Source organism: Chaetodon auriga, chromosome 3 (genome assembly GCF_051107435.1).
Source record: "Chaetodon auriga isolate fChaAug3 chromosome 3, fChaAug3.hap1, whole genome shotgun sequence".
NCBI lineage: Eukaryota > Metazoa > Chordata > Actinopteri > Chaetodontiformes > Chaetodontidae > Chaetodon > Chaetodon auriga.
Window position 1 is genome coordinate 26,254,291 of NC_135076.1, and position 25,924 is coordinate 26,280,214.

Consider the following 25,924-nt stretch of genomic DNA (forward strand, 5'->3'; position numbering starts at 1 on the left):
TAAATGTCGTCTTCCCAAGTTCAATTTCATATGTTTACTTCGTCTATCGTACAAAAACACACAATAACTGCAATTGTGAAATACACTACAGTCGCACAGATGATTAAAAATTAATTCCTCCTCTGCATTTTCTTTCTTCTTTTTCGCAAAATAAAGTTACACATCGCACATCATAAAGTATGGTACTCTCAAATTACATTGACCTCGCCACTTGCGTCAATAGTCAGTGAGTAGAACCAATCAAAAAATATGAATTCACCAGATTATCATGAACGCACCGTCAACTGCACATTGGGCACACCCCTCTGGGTGTTGTCTTCATCACAAAAACTGCTTGTATCTATGTATTAGTTCATGTAAAATGTCTTATGTTAAATAATGTGGGGAGTTTTTACACACCAGCATGCTTTGTATGTTTGTAATGTGTGCAGTAAGAGCTGCATAAGAAGACCACATGACCAGGCACAACAGACCATAAACATGTCACCATGTCCAACCAGACATCAGATTAGCTTGCAACTTAAGCCACTAGGCCAGTCTAATAATAGGTAATCCCCCATCATGCCTCTGTGAAAGATGCTCTGAAACCTGGCCTTTCTGTGCATCCGCTGTGTGACCATATAACCACTAAGTGACAGTTTTAACGTGCAAATGCTATTCTGCTGAACTTGTGGAGAAGGTGGTGTATGGCGATAAGGCAAAGCAGCCCATTGACAGAAATTAAGAAATTAAATCACTACTAATAGAGAAAAGTTGCTTGAAATGTTGTAAACATCGTGCAGGTTAAGCAGCACTGACTGAAGTGGAACTCATTGGCTTACAAAAAGAAAGTAGAGCAGTTCATCAACTCAGGGTGAAATCAGCAACACCTCTGTCATAGCACCTGATGGCACAAAGCATGACTGGACTAACCTGTGAAGGGGTCCTGGGCTGTTGAATCCCACTGCACGCAAATACCCCTCACACTATCATTACCCCATCACACACACACACACACCCTCTGAGCTTTGTGTGTGTAGCCTACCAACTCCAAGCTCCCGTCAAGTCAGTCATTTATTAAATACTTCTTTATTCAGGCACATGTACAATGTGACTACAAATAGAAACTATGAAATTATTAAATCATTCATTAAAGCATTCATTGATGTTTTTGGCCACCTGGAGCATGCCCTCGAACATGGCTGTGTAAAGTAGCTTCGGTTAACATGTTTAACATGTTAGCAAACAGTTGCCTATTTGCTTATATAGCCTTACTGCAGCATATATTTTTTTTACTGTGTAACAAATGTTCCACTTTGTGAATGGTACATTTAGTGCTGCATTTAGTTATCCATATCTTACTCATGAGCAATTCAAAATTTTCCACTGAGACATTGAGTCATTCTTCATGAGGCCATATTATTTTTTATACTCTTTTGAATATAATGTACTTATATGAAGTTGATTTTGTTTGGTATCCTTTCTATTGTCTTTTTTTATTCTTACTGTGTACAACAAGACATTTCCCCAGCATTGAATCAATAAAGTCTTATCTTACATGTCTGGTAGAGGCAAAGTGAGGTTAGCATTTATTTGGACTTGTGTGTCTGTCTACCTGAGAAATATGTCTTTCTGTTTTTGGTCTCCACTAACCCCTGACAGAAATATAGCTACAGGTTGTGTTTCATGGCAAGCAGCTGCTGTTTGGTGCTGAGCATGTAATTCACAATGGATTTCTCTGAGCTTTTTCCACTGCAAACAGCTGCCTAAGAAAAGATGAAGTTGGACCAAAACAATGAGCTTAAAGAAGCTAAAACGCTCAGTAGATCTGAGCAACAGCTTTCACATGGTTAGTTGATCCATTATCGATTTAATAATATTGATTTGTGCAGCTTTAACGTCTTGGGGGACACAGAAACGCCTCCTGAAACACACTGCTGTGGTTCCAGCTTGGGCCCTCCTCCAGCTGTGGCCCCCCTGGCATCTTCCCACCTCTCACCTCCCTCTACCATCATTATCTAAGGCGGAGAGCTGCTTCCACTTTTCTTGAAACGTCCTGCCGTTTAACACCCATGCACAGCCCTGTGGATTTCCTGTTTTGAGGAGGACAGAGCACTGAACTGCACGTTCATCAAAATCTCGGGACAATGACTCAGTAGCTTTGAAATCAGTCGACTTGGTGGCTTTGGTCTCCTCCACAAGGGCAGCGCAGTCTCCCTCCGGAGCGGCTCCGTCGCCCTTCCTCGCATCGCGCAGTGTACCTTTAAAAGGTTGAACTCGCCGGTCTGCGAACGCTGGACTGTTTCCCCTCTCGGCTCAGCTGTGCGTATCCTCCAGCAGTGACATGGCATAGAGGCGGTGTGTTGTAAGCGGCGGCAGCAGCAGCAGCAGCAGCAGCATCCTGCACCATGGACGCTCTCCGACAGCCGAAGCGGCGCGGAGCCTTCGCCGCGCTGGACGCGACTCTGCCCGTTTGGATCTTACTGATCGCGGTTTCGGGACTGAAGGCGGAGGACGACGGAATGGAAGAACTTGCCACCGAGAAGGAAGCCGAGGAAAGTCACCGACAGGACAGCGTTAATTTGCTGACATTCATTTTACTGCTGACCTTAACGATTCTCACCATTTGGCTCTTCAAGCACAGACGGGTCCGGTTCCTCCACGAAACCGGACTGGCAATGATTTACGGTGAGGCTTATTGGATTATATGTTGAATGCGCACACACACGCACAGACTCTCTCTCCTTCACAGTTAGCACCTTCCCGCGGGCTTTGCATGATTCAGTCTCCCTGGTGGTTGTGCGGCGGCTGCACAGAGGCGATGGGAAGATAAAGCTGAAGACACGGAGATGATTTAACTGAACAAACGCACTGACGCGCCTCCGCATTTCCACCAGCTCACATTGCTCCTCGCTGGCTGGGCCGGTGCTGCTTTCTAGAAGGTGCTGTCGGCTGTTCAGCCTTGTCTGAAACTCCACCAGGCTGATGCATGTGCAGCTCTGACTGGGAATCAGCACCCTGTCATCTGAGGCCACTTACACTGAGGTGTAAGAAATCAGATTACAGTGACCTTGATGTAGACTATTGTTTTATCTCATATGATACCATCGAGCACCTCTCAAAGAATGTCATGTGACAGACAAAAACATAAACTGCATGTTTTGCATGTCCTCACCCTCCACATTCATTGGCTGTTTAAAGCGCAGTCACTACAACACAACTGCACATCTAACCAACATGAGCATTTATCTATAAAAATGGACTTAACCTTTGTCTGCGGATGTAAAAGGCTGCAAGATTAGAAAATTAAAGGTATGAAAGCAGAGATCATTGCATGCAGCAGTCAGACGGACTGCCATCAGCTGGGGTCTGGATGTATTTCTGTGCCACTGAGTTTATGTTTATTCCTACAGGGACATCCACATGAGCACAGATTATTCATGGGATAGAACATGTTACACAGGCAAACTGCAAATGCGTAGCTGTGAAATCAACAGAGATCTTTCTAGTTTCCCAGCAGCTGAAGGGAAGGGAAGAAACTCTTTAAGTGGCAAAAAACACAAACACCATGACCAGAGTCAGTGACTGACCACTGCTGTGTGCGTGTTGGGCAATGCTGAACTGAATGTTTCAGCCATGTCTCAGGACACAGCTGGCCACAAAAAGGCCATGATACCACATCTGTAGTATTTTGTTTTTCCTCATAGTTTATCGGAATGATCCCATTCATCAGTGCTGCAAATGTTACTCATTAACCAGACATCTCACATGGAAAAGACAGACTTTGACTTGTTTTTATAAACGCGTAAAGAGTAAACTGTGCTTTGGCGTTCCTCCCGTGTAGCTGCCTTTGTACTTTCATTTTCCAGCTCCACAGATATGGGCCAGGTCCTGGCAGTGGGACAAAAACACACATGGAATTACTATATTAAAGTCAAATCATTATCTCAAACCTCATGGCTACAGAATACTATTTTCTCTGGATTGAGTTTGATATGATGAAGTTAAAGCATACATTGTGTTAGAGCACACTGTTTGTAATTTTTGGACTCTCACCAGTATTAAAGTGCTGCCAAGCTGAAACCTTGCCACGGTATTGATTTGCTGTATAAAGAGCAGACTTTACAGAAAGCCTTGTGTTTTCAGTTGGTATATTCGGTGGCTTATTGTGGCACAAATGCAAGACAAAGACAAATCAATGACTACGAATGTATTGATAAGTGTTTGATGTCGGTTTAAAGGCAGAGCATGATGTGTCGACATCAGATTGAACTTGCTCGTCCATAAACATGGAACTTCCCCTTCGCTGGAAAGAACCTAAAGTTTGAGACAGACAGGTTTAATTCTCAAGGATTATTTAAAGCTAACCCTGTTACAAAACTGTCACTATTTTTGCGTGTGTGTGTGTTTGGTTAGCCTAAAGGCAGGGTGTGATGTGCGAGGTTAACCGTCTGGTAGGAAGCCTGAGCGCGGTGCTGGCAGCTTTGCCATGCCTCCTGCAGATAACTGCTGTCTGATCGCAGGATTAATGCTCTCTAACTGCCTGCCTCGTTCCTTTCTTCCTGGCTTTAGCCTCTGCTTAGCATCTCCTCATTTTTCTCCCTTTGCTCTGCTGCTCTCTGCGTGTCACTGCCTGATCCTGGGGGCTTGTGAAGCAGAAGCACCTGGACCATTACCTCGCATTGAGCAATTGACTGGAGGAGTTTGTTTTTGGTGACATTTACTTTCTGGGTGGTTCTTTCCCCAACATTCATTAGCTGATTAACTGAAAATGCTACACCCATGAGAAACGTGTCGGATAATGTGTAAGGATGTAAATTTCATGTGCATGCCTTGGCCTTTCTGACATCCTCAGGTTTGCTGGTGGGTGTGATTCTGCGGTACGGCATCCCTGCCACCAGCTACCACAACAAGACTCCCCCAAGCTGCTCGCTGAAGGAAGGACCTGTCAGCACCCTGCTGCTGAATGTCAGTGGCAAGTTCTTTGAGTACACCCTCAAAGGCGAGATCAATTCCAGAGAGATTCACAATGTGGAGCAGAACGATATGCTGCGCAAGGTAACAGTCAGAGAAGAACATCAGCTCTTCAGCTCTGCATTTGCCAGATTTACTCCGCTAACTCTTCTATTTTACGATCTTTTCCAGGTGACCTTTGACCCTGAAGTATTCTTCAACATCTTGCTGCCTCCTATTATTTTCCATGCCGGGTACAGTCTGAAGAAGGTGAGATGTTACATGTGAAACTCTGCACTTGTGACTCTTTCAAAGCTGAGTTTGGTGCACAGTAAGCTGAGGTGGTGGCGGTCATACCTGCTGCCACAAACTGCTGTCTCATTGGACGGATAGTTAGCTAAGAAAAGCCCCCATTGGCCACACTGAGAGTGTTCTGTGTTTATACTGAACATAAGTGGCCCTTTTTGGGGGGAAGCACAGAGCAGATGTCTCACATTTCCGCTCTGCCGTTTAAGCTGGCAAAGAAAAAAACGGCTGACGCTGACAGTACGAGTAGTTTCTGCTTTTCATTGTTGAACAGTGACAGATTTGTTTTATTTGAGGAACCCTTGTGGAGGCTCTGCACTTGGAATTATTCATCCATCACCGTATGTACGGCTATGAGAATTTCAGCTATGGCAGGTGGTGCTTTCTATGTGGGCGAATTGTGGGTTGTAGGTGCTTTAATGCCCCGACCTTGAAATAATGGAGAGTGAAATGTGTTTAAGCAGCTGCTGACATCTGATATATGTTCTCATTGCGAGGGCGCACCTCAGCCTTTTCCAATTACACAGTGATTGATGATATCAAGGAGAAGTCAGTTGAATGAGGGGAAATATCGTTGTGCTTTACCACCGCACAGAGTATCACATGAGGATCTGACCGTAGCTTATAGTGAAGTGGTTTAGTTTTTATTCTGCTTTCAGCCATACCTGCACTGTGGCTCTATGGATGGTAGTTTCACCTCTGTGGTCTAGACTGAAACATCTCACCAGCTGTTTGATGGGCTGCCATGAAATTTTATACAGACTTTCATGTTCCCCAGAGGATGACTGGTGATCCCCTGACTTTTCACTGAGCGCCATCATCAGCCCCGAGTTTCAACATGTCAGACACTTTACAAAATGAAAAGATATTCCCATCCGCCTCAGCTGTACTTTGTGTTTTGTGTTCATTAGCAAAGGTAAGTATGCTAATGCGCTAATCTAAATATTATATCTACTCATCATCAGTATGCTAGCATGTTAGCATGCTAACGTTGGCATTTAGCTCAACAAAGCAGTCCCACAGAGCTGCCGTCGGGGCCTCTTGTCTTGCCTGTGCCCCAAGAAACGTCTTTCTTAATATTTAATAGCCATTTTTGTAGCTGTCTCATCACCACCCACAATTTCTGTACATTTTCTCTCCAGATGTGACCTCCATTTCCTTTGCGCACTGCATTGTGGCAGAATAATGTCCATCAGCAGCACGTTCAAAAATCAGCGGTAGTCTGCAGACTGACTGGTTTATGCTTTTGTTGCTTTTCCAGTGTGAACTTGTTATAGACTAAAAACCTAAGCTTCAGTCTTGGTGATATAAAATTACTGTAGTGCTGCAGCATATAGATTTATTTTTTAGCATATAAAATAGTGAAAAATACAGAAAATCACCAGTTCTCATAGCCCAAGGTTTCATCACATCGTTTTCTTTGTCTGACAGCAGTCCCACGCCCAAACATCTTCACTCTGCAGTGATATAAAACACAAAATACGAACAAATTCTCCCATTTTACAAGATGGAATCAGCAAATATCACCTTGATAAATAGCTTCAGTGATTCAGCAATTATTAAAACTGTAGGTTAATGTTCTGTTCATTCATCTATTGTCTGATGGACTAGCAGTTATTTCTGCATTAACATACTGCATGTTGCTGTAAAATGTCGTCTGTGGAGAATATTGGTTTCTAAAAGTACAAGATGCCTCCAGTTTGTGGTTTAAAAAATCTCAGTTTGAAGCTACTGCAAGAGTGTGTATTAACAGGCCTTTTTGTTTTCCCAGTGAGCCTGTTATTCACAGTGTAATTTGCTGAGTCAAACAACGGGCCTGAGGAAATAGGAAGCAGGGGGTCATGTTAGCCTGTTTTTTTTTTTTAAAAAAACGCTCTTTCTTTAAATCATCTGTTGCAGCTGGAGTTCATTTGAAGCACGATGTTAACAGCTTTGGACAGAAACAGATTGAGTGTGCGGCTCGAGCGTTTGTGTGCCTCTTTGGTCGCTAACTTGTCGATTCAGTTAATCATCTGCTTTAGATCACTGCGGCAAAACACACAGGACTGCAACTGATGTGCAAATGTTAGCATGATTAGCAGCGTGTGTCATCTAACTGCGCTGTCACAGTCGATCTGCCGTGTGTATCCTGAACATAATCATCGCAGCGTCGTTGCTTTCTTTTTGCTCGATTCTTTAAGGTTTTATTTGACAGAAATCACTCCTGGCAGTAAGCGAGGAAAAGGCTCATTTCCTGGAGAAATCTGAATCAGCATGTTTGTTTCGTAGATGCTGGCTGCGCAGAGAGTTGGCGGGACGCTCAAGTGATCTGGACAGTCGTCTTTGTTGTGCTGCTTGTTTGTATTACAACCAGTCAAGCAGCTGAATCTGTGTTTGTGTTTCTAGTCCTGTTTGACAGGGAGAAGCTCGCCCACCCGTGGCCCTAACTGACCTGAGCTGAATCCTTCATTGTTAAAAGACATTTGTCTTGTAAAGGGAAAATAAAATATGTTTAGTTTAAAAATGTGCAGCATCTGAGAATGGAACAGCAATGCTAACTGTGGACACTTTTGCTAAACCTGTCCTTACAGCAAGTTAGCTAATGAAAAGAACACACACAGAGATCAAAAATACATCAAAAGAGACACATGAACAGTTTTTGTTTCCTTTCTTTATCGTATTCTCTTTTTCCTTTTCCAGAGACACTTCTTCAGGAACCTGGGCTCCATCATAACCTATGCGTTTCTTGGCACTGCCATCTCGTGTTTTGTGATTGGGTGAGTGTCCACTTCCTGTTTTATGACTTTGAAATCAGGAGCTTTGTGATCACACCCTGCTGTTTTGACCTGAACACGCAGCACCTTCTGCTCTCCATCCTCAGGAATCTGATGTACGGTGTGGTCAAACTGATGCAAGTGGTCGGACAGCTAACGGACAAGTTCTACTACACCGACTGCCTTTTCTTTGGTGCCATCATCTCTGCCACAGACCCGGGTAGGACGCATGCTGACCAGGTTTATGTGTGCAGTTTATGCTTTTAGATGCTTTTTGAATGTTTTGTCTATCTGTACCCTGTTTGTAGTGACGGTGTTGGCCATCTTCAATGAGCTCCATGCAGATGGGGATCTCTACGCTCTGCTGTTTGGAGAAAGTGTTATGAATGATGCAGTGGCCATTGTGCTGTCATCGTAAGTTAAATCTGCAAAACTCAACTCTTTCTGTCCTTCTGCACCACATAAATGTCTCTCTCCTCTGGGTTTTGAGCTTTTTTTTCCCCTCCTGATGTTGAAATTCAACACTGACGTGTGAGACAGAGCAGCACCGCTGTGCATCGCTGCTCCTCGTGACAGACAGACGGCGCTCTGCCTCCCTCTGCTGGAAGATCACAAATCACCGACCTCCAGAGATTTTTTTTATCATCTATTATTTGATTCATTTTGTGAGAAGTGTAAACAAAACATGGACACAGAGATTATTTTCCTAAAAGAACCAGAATTGGAAATTTTGAGGAAGTGAATAAATTCAAAACATCATCTGACAAATGCTGAAAGTACCTGCTGCTGTTTTTTTGTGTTTCAGGTCTATTGTGGCCTACCAGCCCAGTGGAGCGAACACACACATGTTTGATGCCTCAGCCTTTTTCAAGTCAGTGGGGGTTTTCCTGGGTATTTTCAGCGGCTCCTTTGTGATGGGTGCAGCCACAGGAGTCGTCACTGCTCTCATATCCTTCTCTGAAACCCGCTTTGTCATGAAAACACAAAAATCAAGTCCAATTCCCAGACTGATGTCAGTTTGACGGGATAGCACGTGTGTTATAGCTTAGATTAGTAAAGATCCAGAACAGTGTTGCGTCCTTAACTCGATTCCCACGTCACCAAGTTCACCAAGCTGCACTGCTTCCCTCTGCTGGAGACGGCCCTCTTCTTCCTCATGTCCTGGAGCACCTTCCTGCTGGCCGAAGCCTGCGGGTTCACAGGTGAGCTGAGTCAGGCTGTGAAGGAAGACCGCTGTGGTTGGGATGGTGAAAGAAGGCTGCGTATCCAGCATGTGTCAGACTTCTCTGTGGCTCAAATGAATCAAATATTGTCTGTGAAGATTCTCAGTCATCCAGGTCATGGTTTATCTGGACATGCTGAGACCAGTGTGGTTGTCTTACTTTTAGGTATGAATCAAGCATGTTGAAGAGGCAAAAGACAGTCAGTTTATTTTTATTTATAAAAATGGCGACAAAATTGGGAAGAAATGTGGACTCTATGACCTGAAATTAAAAGGGTACAACAGCGATTTAGTATTGTATTCTATTAAGTTGGTAGACTCACAAACGTCAGGTTAAAAAAAGAATGACTAAAACTGAAGCAGAAGCCGAGATATCAGTATTTTTTAGTCCTTAGTCTGGATCCTACATTTCCCATAATGCAGTTGTCTTTGTTCGCTGAACATTTTTAAAAGCTTCTTCCAGATAACTAAAACTTAACTGATGATCATGCACCAACATGATTATGAGCAGTTTAAACTAAGAGCTGTTAAACCATCCTCAGAGAGCTGCATCTGTCTGTTATACAAATGAAATGTGACAGGGACTTAAATGCAGATTATGCAGCAGATGTGTAGCAGATGAAACGAACAGACAGCATAATACACAGAAGCAAAGCATTAAGAGGGCTGAAAAGCTAATCCTCGGTTCTGATGTTTCTAAACAGACGAATTGTCGATTGCATATCCAATTTATGCAGCTGACCCGCCCGTACAGTGCAATGCAGTCATCGTGTTTGCATGTGTGTTGTCCTACAGGCGTCGTGGCCGTGCTGTTCTGTGGCATCACGCAGGCTCACTACACCTACAACAACCTCTCTGAAGAGTCCACAAAACGCACCAAGCAGGTAGCATCCCGCGACTTCATGAGCCATCTATTTTGGACAGTTTTGAACCCCCCAACAGTACGAACAGGGTGCTCGTCCCCAGTGCCAGATGGCTCAATGCTTAGCCTGCTGTGACCTTAATCGGGGTTGTCTGAGGACATCCCTCCTGACACGACTCTTTAGTTTCCCAGAGGGGGTTCAGTCTTGAGGACAGGGTACAGATTAGCACGTAGACAGCTCGCAGCATGACACATTTTGGATCCGTGTCCTGGCAGGCTTGTGTTATGTGGTTTCAAAGAAAGCTAGACATGAATACAACGGCAAAGTCAAAGCACTTCACACGTTTTCATGTGTCTCTGTATTAGTGTGTTCGCCCTTTCCTTTGCCTCCCTCGCCGAGCAATGTAGATGCAGTCGGCTCTGTAATCATAGATGAGGAGCATAGCTCAGAGAACCAAAAGAGGACTTTTATTAAGCAGTGGATTGAACATTAGAAGGCTCTTTCTGTGCATTTTTACTTGTATTCTTGTTCTGTTCATCCATTTCTAAACTGAATTCCTGATGAATGTTCTATTTTGCACGCAGCTCTTTGAGGTCCTTCACTTCCTGGCAGAGAATTTCATCTTCTCCTACATGGGTCTGGCTCTGTTCACCTTCCAGAATCACATTTTCAGCCCCATCTTCATCATAGGGGCTTTTGTATCCTTTCTGGGACACGACAAATGTGCATTTTTCGGTCTTCATTTGGGACTATCCCTCTCATAGAATTAAAAATTTTCCACAGCTGTAGAATTGGGTCATAGCTAAGGTCCTTTGTGGGGGATTTTTGTGCTATTTATGCCCAAAAAGACAATCGGGTCATTCCAAGAAACATTTTGCTGTTTCATTAAAAGGTTCACTTTTATGCAATACATTCATCAGGACACCCGCTCCCTTGAATCTCTCCAGCATTAAATCGTTCAGTTAAAGACTTCTTGACCTTTCCATCAGATTGCCATATTCATCGGAAGAGCTTTCAACATTTACCCGCTGTCCTTCCTCCTCAACCTCGGCAGAAGACACAAGATCAAGGGAAACTTCCAGCACATGATGATGTTTGCTGGTATGAAAAAGCCACTTTTTTCCCTTTTTCCTTCAGGCTAATTGTGACTCGAGGCTGAAATCAAAGACTATTTATCCTTGATTATGGTCGCCTATTATTTCTTAATTAGTCAATGAATCATTTGGTCTGAAATTTTAAAAATAGTGAAAAAAAAGAAAATTCTCAATTTAACAGTAATGTCTTCAGTTGGCTTGATTGAACAGTCTAAAACCTTAAGATGTTCACTTTACTGTCATATGACAAACAGCAAAAGGCCACAATTGGGAAGCTGAAACCAGAGATTGTTAAATATCTATAATTTGCTATTATCAAAATAGCAAATTTTCCTTTAGCTGACTATCAGTCTATTGTGATTGGAGGATTTTTGGATGTGACCCTCTGCAGGTCTGCGTGGAGCGATGGCGTTTGCCTTGGCCATCCGAGACACGGCCACCTACGCCCGCCAGATGATGTTCACCACCACGCTGCTCATTGTCTTCTTCACTGTCTGGGTGTTTGGCGGTGGGACAACACCCATGCTGTCCTGGCTACACATCAGGTGACATGACAATTTTCTGCTCTTCTTTTCAGCATCATCTGCATTTGGATTAATCAACACGTTCTTACAGCTTAAAATGTCCTATTATGAAAGAAATATTTTAAAATATACCCATAGTTCCGTTCCATTACTGCGCTCTGCCACAGAAAGCAAGAGATGTGAAAGCTAGCAGGTGAGCTAACCACAGCTAGCCCTTGCTAAAGTTCAAACTAAATTCAATAATTCATTTTCCCCAGCTGTTGTCTATAAATGAAAAACATCAATGTTGATGAAATGACAACTTGGTAATGAAGTTAGCTCCTCATAACAAAATGAGGCAGAACCTAAATCTAAACATAAGGGGGGAAAAAACTGCTAATCTCCTGCTAAAGCTAAAGCTAACTAGCTTAGCGTTTGCGGAGTAGCAGTGACCAACATCTCCAACATGTGGAAGCTTTTTGTTTTGCTTAAGTCACACCAGAGACACCAACGAAAACAGGGAAACTTTTATTCCTACAAGCTATGGACTGTGAATGATCAAAATGAAGTTTATTTTCATTATTATTTTTCAAAACTAGCTAAACAAACGGACAAGAATACAGAAAAAACATATTTTTCCCTAAAGGCAGCAGCTGCATCTATAGTTATCGGTTAGTTATAGATATCATTTTATAGTTATCATGTAGGTTCTGTGGCAGGTGTTTTTCAGGATAAAATAAGCAGCCTAAAAAGACGTAAAATTAAGGCATTACAACTCAGTTTGAGCCAGTTTTACTGAGTTTACCATGGCGATGATTGCACGGGGGAGACTTTGGCAGCGCTGTGAACCTCCACCAAACACAATAGTTGCTCTGTCTTTGGAGGGCAGTTATATGTTTGCTCTGTTTGCACCGGTTTGAACGCAGCATTACTATTTCCTCTTCTAATTCCTCTCCAGTTGACGTTGTTAAATTCATCTTGTGCTGCCTGGTGCTTTTGTCCAGGAGATGGGGCCAGAGTTCTCCTCTGCTGCCAGCTCTCCGTCTCAAATGTGCTTTCATTCAGGCTTTTCAAGTCGCAGGGACTTTTGCTGCATCCTTGAAGAAATCCTGGCTTTTTCCTCTGGAGAAAGTGCCATAGCGTCTTCACTCTCAGGTCGAATGCTAACTCTTAAAACCAACATCATTCCTGTTTATCACCAAGCTGCCACACCTTCAGGTGTCCCAGCTTGAGATGCCATCAGCCGTAGGATTGGTGCTTTGCTTGCGTGGCTGTCGGTCTGTTTGGAGGCCGGCCTCACGTATTTTTGTCTGACCATGATGCACTGGGAGCTTGTGTTTGTCATGACAAAGCGGATTATGGGCCGGTGATGCGTGTGACAGCAGCAGAGGCGGCCTGAGTGAACAGGCTCTGTTTAATATGAGTAATGCCTCCTCGGACCGAGCAGGAACTATTGTGTTTGGTGGAGGTTTACAGCGCCGCCAAAGTCTCCCCCGTGCACTCATCACCATGGTAACAGACATGTGGTGCATGGCGGGCGGATGCTCAGCGCTCCTGGTATCGGCATAAATTTGCACATTTTCACTCTTTGTGGGGGACACGTTCAAAGCCCTGAGGAGTAGTCGGCTGTCACATGACGCGGGGCATGAAAAGAAGTTTAGTCTGTGTGTTTACATGTAATATAACCAGTCTGTTTGATAGTATTTCCCCCAGTATTTAAGACTGAAGATTAAATTTGTTATGTGTCATTTACTATTTTTACGACACAATCCTCTGGCTGGGGAGTCAGAGAGAAGCAGCTCTGATGAGGCAGTGAGGGTGACGAGTAGAATGTGTTGATGTTGTTATAACTGGTGCTGGGATATTGGGTTTTAATGGACGTTTTGTAAGCAGGCAGGAGTGAAGCTTATCACCGAGCCCCGACAGTGCAGCCATCGACGGATAAGGTGATCCCTATGTGATCATGCTGGTGCAGGAAAAAGCGGCTAATCTGTCAACTCCAGTGCTGAAAATTTTAGATGCACTTGTATCTTTATTAGAGTTTGCTGAGTTCACTTCAGTTCAAACCTTTTGATTCGGTGGGCATTTTGAGCAACTGTTTGCTGTAGAAGCTCACTTTGGGTTTTGGTAGAACGTTCCTGTATTGGAAGCAGATTCTGAGGAGAAAACTGAAGAGGTCTTGCAGCTGAAAGAAGTTAAAGCGACTTACAAAATATAACTATTGAAAGACGTTGGCATGGAGGGTAAATTGGAAGTGCTGAAATAGGAGGTACGTAGATGTCTGCACGGAGCCTCTGTGTGGACCCTCTGATGAGGAAATGTACGTCACGCGGACCATCACACACTTGTGCACATGGAAAGTATAATTTCGGCTAAACACTGAAAGAAGCTGAAGTGGCAGCCACATTCAGGATGGATTCAGTTGGAGAATTCTAGTTATTTCATCCCGTGTTTTTAATTTTTATTTTTATGTGTGGGCTTGAACATCTGCTGAGCCTCTGTGCCAAGTTCAGGGATTAGTGCATGTCCTCAAAACAGAGGATCATATTTGTCCGAGACTGAGAAAACACTGAGTGGTCACTGTTATCTGCTTACACTCTCATTTATGTCTCGTCCGCCATTAAAGGTCCAGTGTCGAGGATTTAGGGGGATCTTTTGGCTTTAATGGAATATTCCTAATTATGTTTTTGTTTGTGTATGACCCAAAATATGAATTATTGTGTCTTTGTTACTGTAGACTGAGCTTTTTATATCTCAGAGGGATCAGAGGGAGCCCGCCACATTTTTAGCAGCCAGTGTAGGGGAGTGCTGAGGCGAGGTGTATTCAGCTGGCTGCAGTCTGCTCCCTCGACACTAGATGTCACTAAATCTGACACACTGGACCTTTAAACTAACACTGTACAGCTTTCAATGCTCAAAATGGTGTGGATGATATGCTTTTATCTGACGTGTGAAAACTTTGCCATTTTCATACAAAAAACAACGTTTATTCTCCGAACATATAATCCTCATCTGTATCTAATGTGAAGACCAAATGTGAGAGTTCAGAGTGTTGTTTTGCACTGTGACCATCTCAGTTCCTCATATGAGTATCTGACACACATCATGTTTCTTGTTTCACATACACATATATCGATGCTGAGTGTGTGTGTTTATGATGTGATAGCGCTGGGGGAAGTGAATCACTGCAGGAAGAGCGACGTCGGCATGGAAAGTGGGAGTACTTCAGGTGCTGTATCTGGATGTGTACAAACTCTCTGACAGTAACTGGTGTTGGGAAAGTGTGGTTGCTTCAGATGGGAGTCTCTCTTTTCACTGTTTACTTCTCTACTTCTGTTTTTCTGATAAAGGGCAACATGGGGTACCCTTAAAGGCCCATGGGAAATGTTTAGACTACCAAGAACATGGGGAATAATTTTCAGAGGTTGGAATAAGTTAAAACAGGTTTGATTCTTGAGAGCATTTTAGGAAAGCAGGTTGTTAAAGAGCTGAGCAGCTCTGGTGGAGGCGCTGCAGCTTGACGGTTACAGTACCGTATCCTGGCTTTCTCTGGGTGATGTGAAACCCCGTTGGTTTCTCTGTCGTGGACTGTCCACCGGTTTTTCACACAGCAGTGCAAAGAACAAATCACACACCCCGGTGCTCAGAAGTAGCTCGACAGATACGTGTGATCTGATCTGAAAAGTATGTGCAACAGAGGAAGGTGAGAAAGAAACCGAGAGCCGTGTCCTGGTGGGTCCTCCATTTTGACTGTGTTCAGGAGCGTCTTCCCCAGAGGAGACAAACCCTGCACGGAAATTGCTTGTGAGGAATAGCTGATGGGGTTAAGGAGAGGAGGGAATGTTTTCAGGATTAGGACTGGAGGTTAGAGGTCAGAGGGTGAATTGAAGTCAGTGGGGCACTCTTACGTAAGAATGTGTGTGCATATGAGCACGTGTGGCGGCTCTATACTGTTTCTTATCAGAGGAAACGTGTGCTGCACCCCCAACAGTTGTGTCCTAATCACACAGATCCTTCCTGGTGCAGCACCAGCAGGCGTTGCACCTCTTTGTTTTTGCAGGTTCTTTGACCTACACCCAACCTCCACCCCCTGAAGATCCTGTGTGTGTGTGTGTGTGTGTGTGTGTGTGTGTCGGTCAGACAGGGGAGAGTCAGCTGGGCGGCCGTGGCCTGCTCCTTCTCAAGCTGTTAAGGTGGAAGGCCGAAAGAAAAATGCTGTTACCGTTCAGTCAGAATGGATATTTCCTCTGTGAGGCTGTTATGGAAAAGTCTAAAGATAACCACACACATTAGTCTCACCTCCCACTGTTCAGCCTCAGTTGTAGTTTCAGATCTAACCATGAAAGGCCACACATCTCTGCCTTGGCCTCTGTCCACAAGGATTAGACTCAACTGCTCCAGAGCTTATGTGAATTAAAAGTGCCCCTTTAAAATCTGCTTGTGTTCAGTTTAATCCTTCTTGGTTGGTAAGAGACACCACGGGGAAATTAATTATGTCCAGCTTTGAATACTGGAAATGTGTGCGGCTGTAACTTTAAAGGAACTGAAATCTTATTTGCATTCTGTACGGTGAAAGCAAGCTATCAGGTGACTGCATCTGATCGTGAAATAGGCCATCGCATAACCCCAACACATAAAGCACAGTTCTCCGTTAGTTTGTGAGGTGCTGATAGGCAGATTTTTTTTAACCTTTGGACAACAGCTTCCCAAAATGTCAAACCATTTCTTTAAATGGTAATAGTATGAATATAGCACACACTAAAAATTCCTGTATTGACCAATTTTTGGTCAATATTAGCACAGCTGCTGCTTTATATTTCAATCAAAGCCAAGATGGTTGGTTTTGACCCAGTCTTCCAAAATATGACATTGTGAACTGTTATAATCCAGCCCTTTTTTAACGTGCACAGTCATACATAATTATTTCAGTTACGTGATTTTGCATGCTGGAATATCTGTCTGTGACATTTTCGTGGGGGACGTGACGGTGATTTCCGGTTTTTGTGTAAACTTATCTTGTTTCTAAGGCTGTGGTTTTGTGCTTTGGGTCGTGACTCATATTCACCAAATCTCTCTCCCCTATACTTCACACTGAATTATGCAAACTGTGTAATATCTTTCATCTTCTCACTCTTTTTCTGTCCGTGCTTGAGTTGAGTGCAAATTTGCAGCATTTTCCAGCCACTGAAAGGGTCCAGCAATCAGCACTTTGATGTGTGTGCTTTGAAAGCAACTTCTGACGCGTAGCAGAGCCACTAAGAGAGCAAATCAGCATTCTGCAGGTGCAGCAGTCACAAAAAGATGATTTCTGTGTCAGAGAGAGCTTTCTACAAAAATCATGTCAAATTCAAGCTGCATCGAGGGAGGGCTCAAAGATCAGGGGTTACAAGTCGGAAAATTGCAGACTTGCAGTAGAAGGGGCTGACAAATCCTGCTAATTAGCATCTAAGCAAATATGACTCACATTTGTAACAGGCTTTGCAGCAGTTTAATTGCTTCAGAGTTAAAATACATTTCCATGAGTTGCTAATATTTTCTTTTGACTTTCTTCCTGTCTTTCAGGGTTGGTGTGGACCCAGATCAGGACCTGCAGCCCTGTGGAGACAGCTTCCAGGTCTTACAGGGGGTGAGGAGCGCATTTGTTGTTGCTCTAAGTCGATGCTGCTCTCACTGCTGAAATGGTTCTGCTTCTGCAATTTTATGTTGACGTGGAGCACAGTCAGCGAGTCTTAAGATACACATAGGGTTTGTCAAGAGAAATGGAAGCGAGTTTCCTGAATGAGACACAGGAAGCAGATAGTCACCATTAGCTGTGGTACACAGTCTGATTGAACTCACTCTTCAGTCATTTTTTCACTTATGATAATGAATCTTGTCTTGCAGGGAGGAGTGCAGGTCACCATGGAGCTAGAATGTGATGTTAGCTACACCAATGAGTTTGTCATGTACTTAGTATTTAGGTGTTTTAACCCCAGTCTTGTGTGGAGTATCATTCATAGTTGACATAATTATGATTGAAGATAACAAACCAAAATAATTGAGGTTTCTGAGTGTTATCAGACCACTGGAACCAGAAAACACCGCTTTTATCTATGAGATTATGATGGGAATCTGTCATTTACAGTTCATGAAATGCACTTCAGTTGTGAATATTGGACTGTGTAAGCTCAGATCATCAGTACAGAAACAACAGCATGCGCTTTCTTTAGCGAGAACTTAACCAAAATGCTCTTACAGCCACACAAAAACACAAAAAAAGCACAAAAACACAACACCGGTAACAATGTGGAAGCACATCAAATGAAACCTAAAGCCCCAGTGCATGCTAGTAGTTTTTCCTATATGTTTCCCTTATATAAATGTAGTCATATGATGAGCCCTCAACAGATCATGTGACTGCCGATCATGGTTCTAACTCTCATGTTGCCTACATTTCAAAATAAGAGCATGCTGTTATTCAACTTCTCTTTAGTTTGAGGAACCAAATCAGCTGGATGAGAATTGCCAGGATCCTTTTAGCCTGATAGTACGTTGGATCCAGATCTTTTTATGCAGCTAATCTTGATTTTTTTTAAATCAAATTTTTTGTTTGATTTGATTTTTTGTTTCTCCAGGATGGCGCCCAGGGTGAAGGACAAAGTAAAACCAAACAGGAGAGTGCGTGGCTCTTCAGACTGTGGTACACCTTTGATCACAAGTATCCTTCTGTGCAGATTCAGAGAAAGCTTCTAGACCACGAAGTAGCTTGTTGTGGTGATATCAGGTCTTGTATCCAGTCAGGATGATTGTCCGGGGCCCATTTTCCCTCTGCACACTGAAAAAGCCATCAAAGTCACAATTGCAGTTGGTGTCTTCATGGGCTCGCCCAGGAATATGGGATCAGAATAACAATTCATATTTCATTTCATATTTAGTTTATTTTGCAGCGTAGAATTCCCAGAAGAAAACTTCAAATAACACACTGTAACTTACACTTATACACAGTCCATGACTGAAAAAGAAAAATCCCATGCACAAATCCCTAAAATGTTTGCCGTCCCTGCTCAGACTGGCTGTAAAAACATGGTCCTGAAAATGCGTTCAGCAGCTCATCCTCTCATTTCCTCCCCCCCGTCCTCTCAGCTCAACAGCTGCCTCCCCAGGTGGCTGATTGTGTGGCTGGTTTTGAGCGGAGCAGCTGTGTTTTCCAGTGGTGACTTTCTCCCTGGTGACACGTGCTGGAGGCAACTGAAGCGAGCGGGGTGGATTCCTCTCGTGTCCCTCTGCTACAGATGCTGGGGTAAACATACGTGACGCAGGGCTTTGGTCTCTGGGTGGCAGGCTGCGCAGCGGGCCGCTGATTTTGATTTCTGTTTAAACGTGCACGTTTCGACTGCCTCCGTCCTCAAAGGGATCGTGACCTGACCAGTTGAACAGAGAATTGGGTTTTTCCCACACTGCAATCCAGCCTGACTAATTACGAAAAGGAGGCTGCTGCTTCACTCTCTGCTGCACGGCTGCCAAGCGTCACCAAATTACTTTCTCCTCACAGAGCCCCATACAGATTAAGACTCCAAATACATCCTGCTGGCAGACATTATTAAGCCATAATTCATCATTTGAAATGCTTTTATGGTGCAGGAGGAGAACTTCTTACAGGAAATGACTGGCTTTATCAAAGCAGACAATTGAAACTGTTTTCTTTTTTAATCAGTTTCTGCAAACTGTTCGATCATTCATCATTCATTTACTTATGCTTTATAGATCAATATCGAAGCCCTGAAATAGGAGCAAAAAAAGTAAGGAAGTGTCAAGTGTTGTGCCAAGTTAGCTAGAAGACAAGGCAAGTGTCACGCTGGACTTTTGGACTTGGTTTCGGGTTGCCAGGTTGTGGAGAATTCATCACAGCCTGGAAGTTATTAATTATTATAACTGATCTACAATGCAGCATTTCTTTATTAACCTTTAACAAAAGCGTTAGTACAACTTAGAAATCCTTTTACATAGATGTATATTAGAAAGTGTTCAGTGTAGAAAATCAGATACGGGATATAAACTTAATTATTAACTTCACTACATTCAAGCAACCTTTGCTCGCTGGTAGTAATTGCTGAGGTCTTCAGGTTCATTTTCCTTAATGACTACCCAGTTACCTGAAGCCCATTCTGACACACAGCGGTCCACCTCTCACCTCCACTCTGCCGGCCTACTGTGGACCACTGGCGAGCTGTCTGACCAGCCCCCAGGCGTACGAGGTGAGCGTCCACGTGCACTAAAAAACACCGTGCACGCAGCAAATACACAGTGACACTCCTACATAACCAGTGATCTGTGAAAAACTGTGTTCACACTGGACAAGCAGAGATATTCACTGGATGTTGTCCAGTCAGTGTTCACAGGAATAGTTGGATATTTTTTTGCAAATAATTAACTTAATTCACTTTCTTACAGAGAGTTAGATGAGAAGATTGATACCACGCTCATCTGTGCATATGAAGCTAAAGCCTGTAGTCAGTTAGCATAGCACAAAGACTGGAAACGGGGGGAAACAGTTAGCCTGGTTCAGTAACAAAATCTGCCTACCAGCACCTCTACGGTTTGTTTAATTTATACAAAAAAAAGGGTTGGTGTGTTTTGTTACCTTCAGATGGAGCTACAAAATGCTAGCTGTTTCACTTTTTAGTCTTTATGCTAAGCTAAGCTAGCTAAGCTAAGCTAACCAGCTGCAGGCTAAAGCTTCATACAGACATGAGAGTGGTATCAATCTCACCTGACTCTCAGGAAGAACGTGAAAAATATCAAACTTCTCCTTAAAAATAACATGTTTTACTAACCCTAACTTTGTCATTATTTTTTTGTTTCATGCTATATGTGTCAAAAAATATGAGTTTTTGAGTATTTTGTCTGACTCATATTAAACTCTGGGATAGTTTAATAGATGTCTCCAATCAAATGTGGTTTGGGTTGACTCGCTAACCAACCCGTCATATAAAACTTGACCATTAGCCAGCTAGTGGTTAGCTAGCAGAGCCACATCATAGCACGAGGTGTGTGTTAAGTTTTAGCTGGAAAAAGCTTTGTTTACATTTCCAAAGAATATGGTTTATTCGTATTCTTTTAGAGTATGACATGTTTTTTTCTGCAGGCGACTTTAAATGCTTTTTAACTGTGGAAAATATGTTTTGGTGCTGCTAAATTGCCAATTTAAAATGCTTGATTTAAGGGCTTTTTCTAATTAGCTATAACCACATCATTCTGTGAAACCACTAAGAGGTGGTAGTTTTCCTTTTCTTTGTTCAAAGCTGAGCCCGGTGCCTCAGGAAGGATCTCTGTGAATACTGAAGGTTTTTCTCTCAGGAGAATTGTAATAGCGTCAAAGTATTCTCAGTGCCTGCCAGTAAACAAACAAAGCACAGAGAAAATGGACAGTCAAGAAGCCTTTCTGCATTCAAATGGCTCAAAAGGCCCCTTTCAGCACCACCTCAATGATGATCACTGTTCTGAAAGACATTGCGCTGCAATATTTTAAACACAGAAACACCCATTGACCGGACGGTCACACTTGGATCCACTCTGGCAAATACTCCCTTTCATTTCATGTGAAATACATTCGTGTGGAGGCTTTCGGCCATTATATTCTCCTTCCTCAGTCACCCAGAGAGCCTTTCACTGACATTTCCTTTCTGCAAAGTACGCAGTGATTGTCTGTCGGTTGAATTTAATTCTCTGAAAGTTTAGTTCAGCTCCACATCCATAAATGTTTTCCTCTCCTGGTTTGCTGCATTTGCTTTTCCAGTGTAAGGCCGTCTGCCAGGCGAGCCATGAATTTAGGTGGTTGTTCATATAATCAGGACCGTCCAGGCCTCTGTGTTGCCAAGTGGGGGGAGACTGGATTAAATAAAGCTCCTTGGATTTTTCCTCTTTGGTCATGGATATTATGAAATTGGGAGTGAATAAAATGGTCCACAAACAGGGGAATTTTGGTCCCCATTGACTGTAATTGCATTAGATTTGAAATAGGCTTGTGGAATATGTCTTTCAGGCTTTTGGAGACAATTAAGTTTCATGAAACGGCACAAGTTTACCAGTTCTGTTAGATGAAAAGGCTTTGAAAAGACTGCCTAAAGAAATTAGACTCACCACTAAGGATAAGGCTGGCAGTGTTATATGTTTTTCTGATTGTCAACGAATCCCGTGGAAATAAAAACCAACGGTGCTTTAGCCCGTCCTTCAATGGTCTCTGTGAAAAACAGCTCACGCATAAGGAGTTTCATTTCCTAAAAAGACCAGACAGTTTCCTAAAACAGCTGGCCACTGCACTTTTCAGGGGTAAAGAGTGCATTTGTTGTGGTCTTTTTTCCGCTGCGCACTAGTACACATTCGGTGTTGTGGTAAATATTGATGGCAGTCGGCTGATGTTGTGTGGGATCAGCCCAAAATGAACTACAGTGCCCACATTCATGTGTAATGAGGGAATATGTCAGCCAGTGAAACGCTGCGGCTCACTGATGTGTTTTTAATAGTTTTTAATAACAGAGGATGTCTGTGGCCGCACAAGCAATCCTTATAATCCTTTGATAAATATAAATATAGAATATTACCAGACTTATCCTTAAAATTGGCTTTAAGAGCTTATTTTCTTTGACATGCCATCATTAACGTCTGTATTCTACTTTACTCCTCTTACTCTGATTTCTTTGTGTTTGTTTCTTCTTCGTGCAGCAGTTTTGTCACTGTCTTAATTAGAAAGCAGCCGTACTTCTTTTTAACTACTTAAAATGCCTGATGGCTTTATCAGGAGTGTTTCTTTGCTCCGTTTCTCCTCCCAGTTAATTGTTGGAGAGAAGAGGTTATGTAATCTCTTCCTTTTTCCTTTTTTTTTTTTTTTGATCCGTTCATCTGAGTAATCCCTGCTGACCTGGCGTTAACTCATCCTGTTGTCCCCGAGGACATGGCCAGACTATTGATTGTCAGCCAGTCAATTAGAGCTGTGAGGACCTCATGCTACAGTTTTACAGCTCTACGTTATTTACCCAGAATGCAATGTGTGCTTTTAAACTGGGTTTCTCACTTTCTGTGGATGTTCTTTCAAACGCGTCCTTTCCACAGCTGTCAGCAGACACAAAGACTCACTGTGGTTCTGGTTTGGGTGTTAGTGTGCAGCCTGTGGTTTCCTGTGTTTCTTGCTTTGGCTTTAAATTCACTTTAATGCAGATGCCACTAAGCTGAAGTCTCCTCTTCCCTCTCCTCTGTAAATCCATAGTGCCCCTTATGAGCCTTTGCACGGTGTTAATGTCAGTCTGTTCACCTGTTCACACCACCTGCATCCACTGTGTCCCACATCTGTGTGTGTGTCACCCCCATGTGCCCCCCCCCCCCCCCCCCCCCCCCCCATGTTCCTCTGTGGATATGTTCTCAGAACCACGAGCAGCTGAGGGACCACGACTCCGACATCCTCCACAATGACGGCGACCTGAGCTTCATGTTTGGTGACACCGCCATCACAGCCAACGGGGCGTCCGGCGGTGGGGGGGATGCAGCCGGAGGCTCGGGCTGGAGCGTGAATGGCAAACGGAGCGGCAGCACCTCAGAGGAGGCGCTGGAGCGTGAGCTGGACTCCCGCGAGCAGGAGCTGCTGAGCCGTGGCACGCGCCTGGTTTTCCCCATCGAGGATCACGTCTGACCCCCCCCCCCCCCCCCCGTCCTTCTGCCCACGCCGTCAAACCTCCCTGACCTGACCCCCAGACCGCCTCGCCCTCAGCTCTCTCCACATCCTGCGGGCAGAGTGTCCAGTCCTTCGGAGAAAAGACAGAGTGGAGATATGGGAGTAGACAAGAGGGGAGGGTTCAGGGCTCCCAGCCCGGGAGCAGAGCTCAAGGAGCATTTCATCCTCATTACAGAGCTGGAGTATATTCTCCAGGAGACATGTGTCCTCTAGCACGTCAAGCGATGAACTCTCCACGCTTTTATACTGTGATTCACTTTTACTGTTTCCTCATACTGTTGCATAAGCAGGAGGGAAACCTTTATAGGATATGAGATTCAGTCTGCACTTGGGAACATGTGACACTGTGTGTGTTCAGCTGGAGTCATGTGATCCGATCAGTTTGTCTTCACATCATGCCAGTGACCACTGAGGAAAAAAAAAAAAAAAAAAGGCTTCTTTGTAAACATAACTCATCTCGACGCTGAAATGAGGCTCACCAGACTTTGACCGTTCATGATCAAAAGCTGAGCTCTCTGGTAAATGTGCAGCGTTCATCTGAGGACCAGTGTTTGGTGTGTTTGTGAGGATGAGCTTCGCTTCACACACACAAACACATCTGTGTGGAGGAGATTGTGATGATGTGAGGAGCACGGAGGGGCAGTGAGGGAGTCCCCCTCTCAGCCACCACAGCCCGCACGGGTGAAGAAACGGGGGTGAGGAATGTGAGCATGTAAATAGCGACAATACTGAGCTTTGTTCCTGTTTACTGGCTTTACTGTTTCTTTCAGTGCTTTACATCATGTGACTGTTACAAATGGCACCTGTGTGTCTTGTCTTTGAGCTGGTCTGGGTCTCTTTCTGTGTACTGGGCTGGTTTTCACAGCATTAACACCAATGAGGAACAGAAGTGATTGATGTGAATTGTTTTTTTTCCTTACGATTCAAAGCTGATTCCCCAAATTTTAACCTGACATGCGACATGTGCTCTGACACAGTACAGAATCCTTTGCAAAAACTACATGATTGTAAAAATATTTCAAACTGTCTGATGCATTCATGCATGTTGGTCCGCAACTCACAGTGATTTTCACCATCAGTTAATCTGCTGATGTTTTTCTGGATTAATCGATCAGTCGTTTAGTTTATAAAATGTCACAGCACATCGAGTTGATGTTAGTTCACATTGCTTGTTTTATCCGATCAATAGTCCAAAATCCCAAAACACTCGGTTTACTACCAAGAACAGCAGTGAATCCTGACACTGGAGAAGCTGGAGCCGATGAATATTTGATATTTTGGCTTGAAAAATTAATATTCTTTTGTGAATTAATGGTTTGTCTCAGCCTTACATTTAACATTGACTTAAGCTTAGTTCCTGTCTTAACCATAATATTTATTAACGGACATAAGTTTCTAATTCGTTTGTCTTTTTCATAAAAAAAAAAAAAAAAAGCTAAGCTAAGCTAACTGCTGGCTGCAGCGCTCTGCCAGAAAACAATTCAGCATATCTCCCAAAATGTGGAACTATGGCTTTAAACTCATTGTGCAGCTACAATACTTCACTTACACATTTATTACAGTCACTGCACAGAATTAATGCAAACACAGGTTCCCTTAACTTTGATTACAAGAAAAAAGAAAAGATTTCTGTGAATATGCAGCGTACTGACAATAATTGGGAACATGTTGTTCTCTTTAACAGCCTGAACAATAATGTGAACCCTTATGCTTTTTCTGTTTTGGAAACACAAATTGTGTGTGTGTGTGTGTGTGTGAGGTGTGACATCCAGTAAACTTACACAGTACGACGTCATTTCAGCAGAGTGACATGAGATACCTGCTTTCAGACTCAGCTCCAACATGCAAATCCTCGATACGAGACGCTGACTTTGGCCTCTGAGTTTCACCTGCGACGTCTCTGTTGGTCGACATTTTCCACAACAGACCACTGAACCGTATTCTTTTCCTACATCACTCCACACGAACTGTAGAAATGTTTAATTATTTACGCCGCATCAGTTACTCTTTGGTGACCCTCTAAACACATTTCCTCACTGCTTGTAGGGGACCTTTGGGAATTCTTCCTATCCAGCATGATAACGGGAAATATTTGCTCATTTGCATATTTTTTGCCCCCTCAAGATGATATACTTAGCCCTTCTCGACTAAATGTAAATAGTAACGCATCAACTTCCAGACTTTCACAGAGTTGTGCAGGCCTTTCGGCTGGTGGAACCAAAGCAGAAGAAGGAGGATTTTCTGGTAGTACTTTTTCCAGAGGCTGACACATTTTGTGTTCCCTTCACCGCGTCTCGACGTCTGAACCAGTCCCCGTTTAAAATTCACCACACAGCACGTGTGGCCTTTTGTTTTGTCCCTCGACTGCACACAGTGGCTGCTGCATTTATGTATGAGTACACGAGGGCAGGTGTGAAAGGCTTGATTGTGTGAGCTGAATCTGAGGATTTGACACGAGGGAGAAGCCCTGCACAAGTTTTATGGCTCACTGGGGACCTCTGAGAGGAAATGAATCTCGTTATGTAAGCTGTTGCTCAGCTGTAACTG

The 25,924-nt window shown here is 43.5% G+C and overlaps 1 protein-coding gene across 2 annotated transcripts; it reads left to right on the forward strand.

Annotated features, from left to right (window-relative positions):
- The first annotated feature begins 1,986 nt into the window (after nucleotides 1–1,986).
- On the forward strand, nucleotides 1,987–24,794 carry slc9a7 (solute carrier family 9 member 7). 2 transcript variants are annotated; one of them, XM_076726549.1, is made up of 16 exons: nucleotides 1,987–2,667; nucleotides 4,835–5,037; nucleotides 5,125–5,202; nucleotides 7,918–7,994; nucleotides 8,099–8,211; nucleotides 8,300–8,405; nucleotides 8,797–8,938; nucleotides 9,088–9,193; nucleotides 10,009–10,097; nucleotides 10,661–10,774; nucleotides 11,066–11,177; nucleotides 11,562–11,715; nucleotides 17,236–17,299; nucleotides 18,288–18,370; nucleotides 19,802–19,907; nucleotides 23,072–24,794. In XM_076726549.1, the coding sequence occupies exons 1-16, from the start codon at nucleotides 2,388–2,390 to the stop codon at nucleotides 23,333–23,335; spliced, it is 2,091 nt and encodes a 696-aa protein (XP_076582664.1). In that variant the 5' UTR covers nucleotides 1,987–2,387; the 3' UTR covers nucleotides 23,336–24,794. The 2 variants fall into 2 exon arrangements, with proteins under 2 accessions (XP_076582664.1, XP_076582665.1); XM_076726550.1 differs by having other exon boundaries at nucleotides 2,264–2,667; nucleotides 8,797–8,943; nucleotides 9,093–9,193.
- Nucleotides 24,795–25,924: the final 1,130 nt, after the last annotated feature.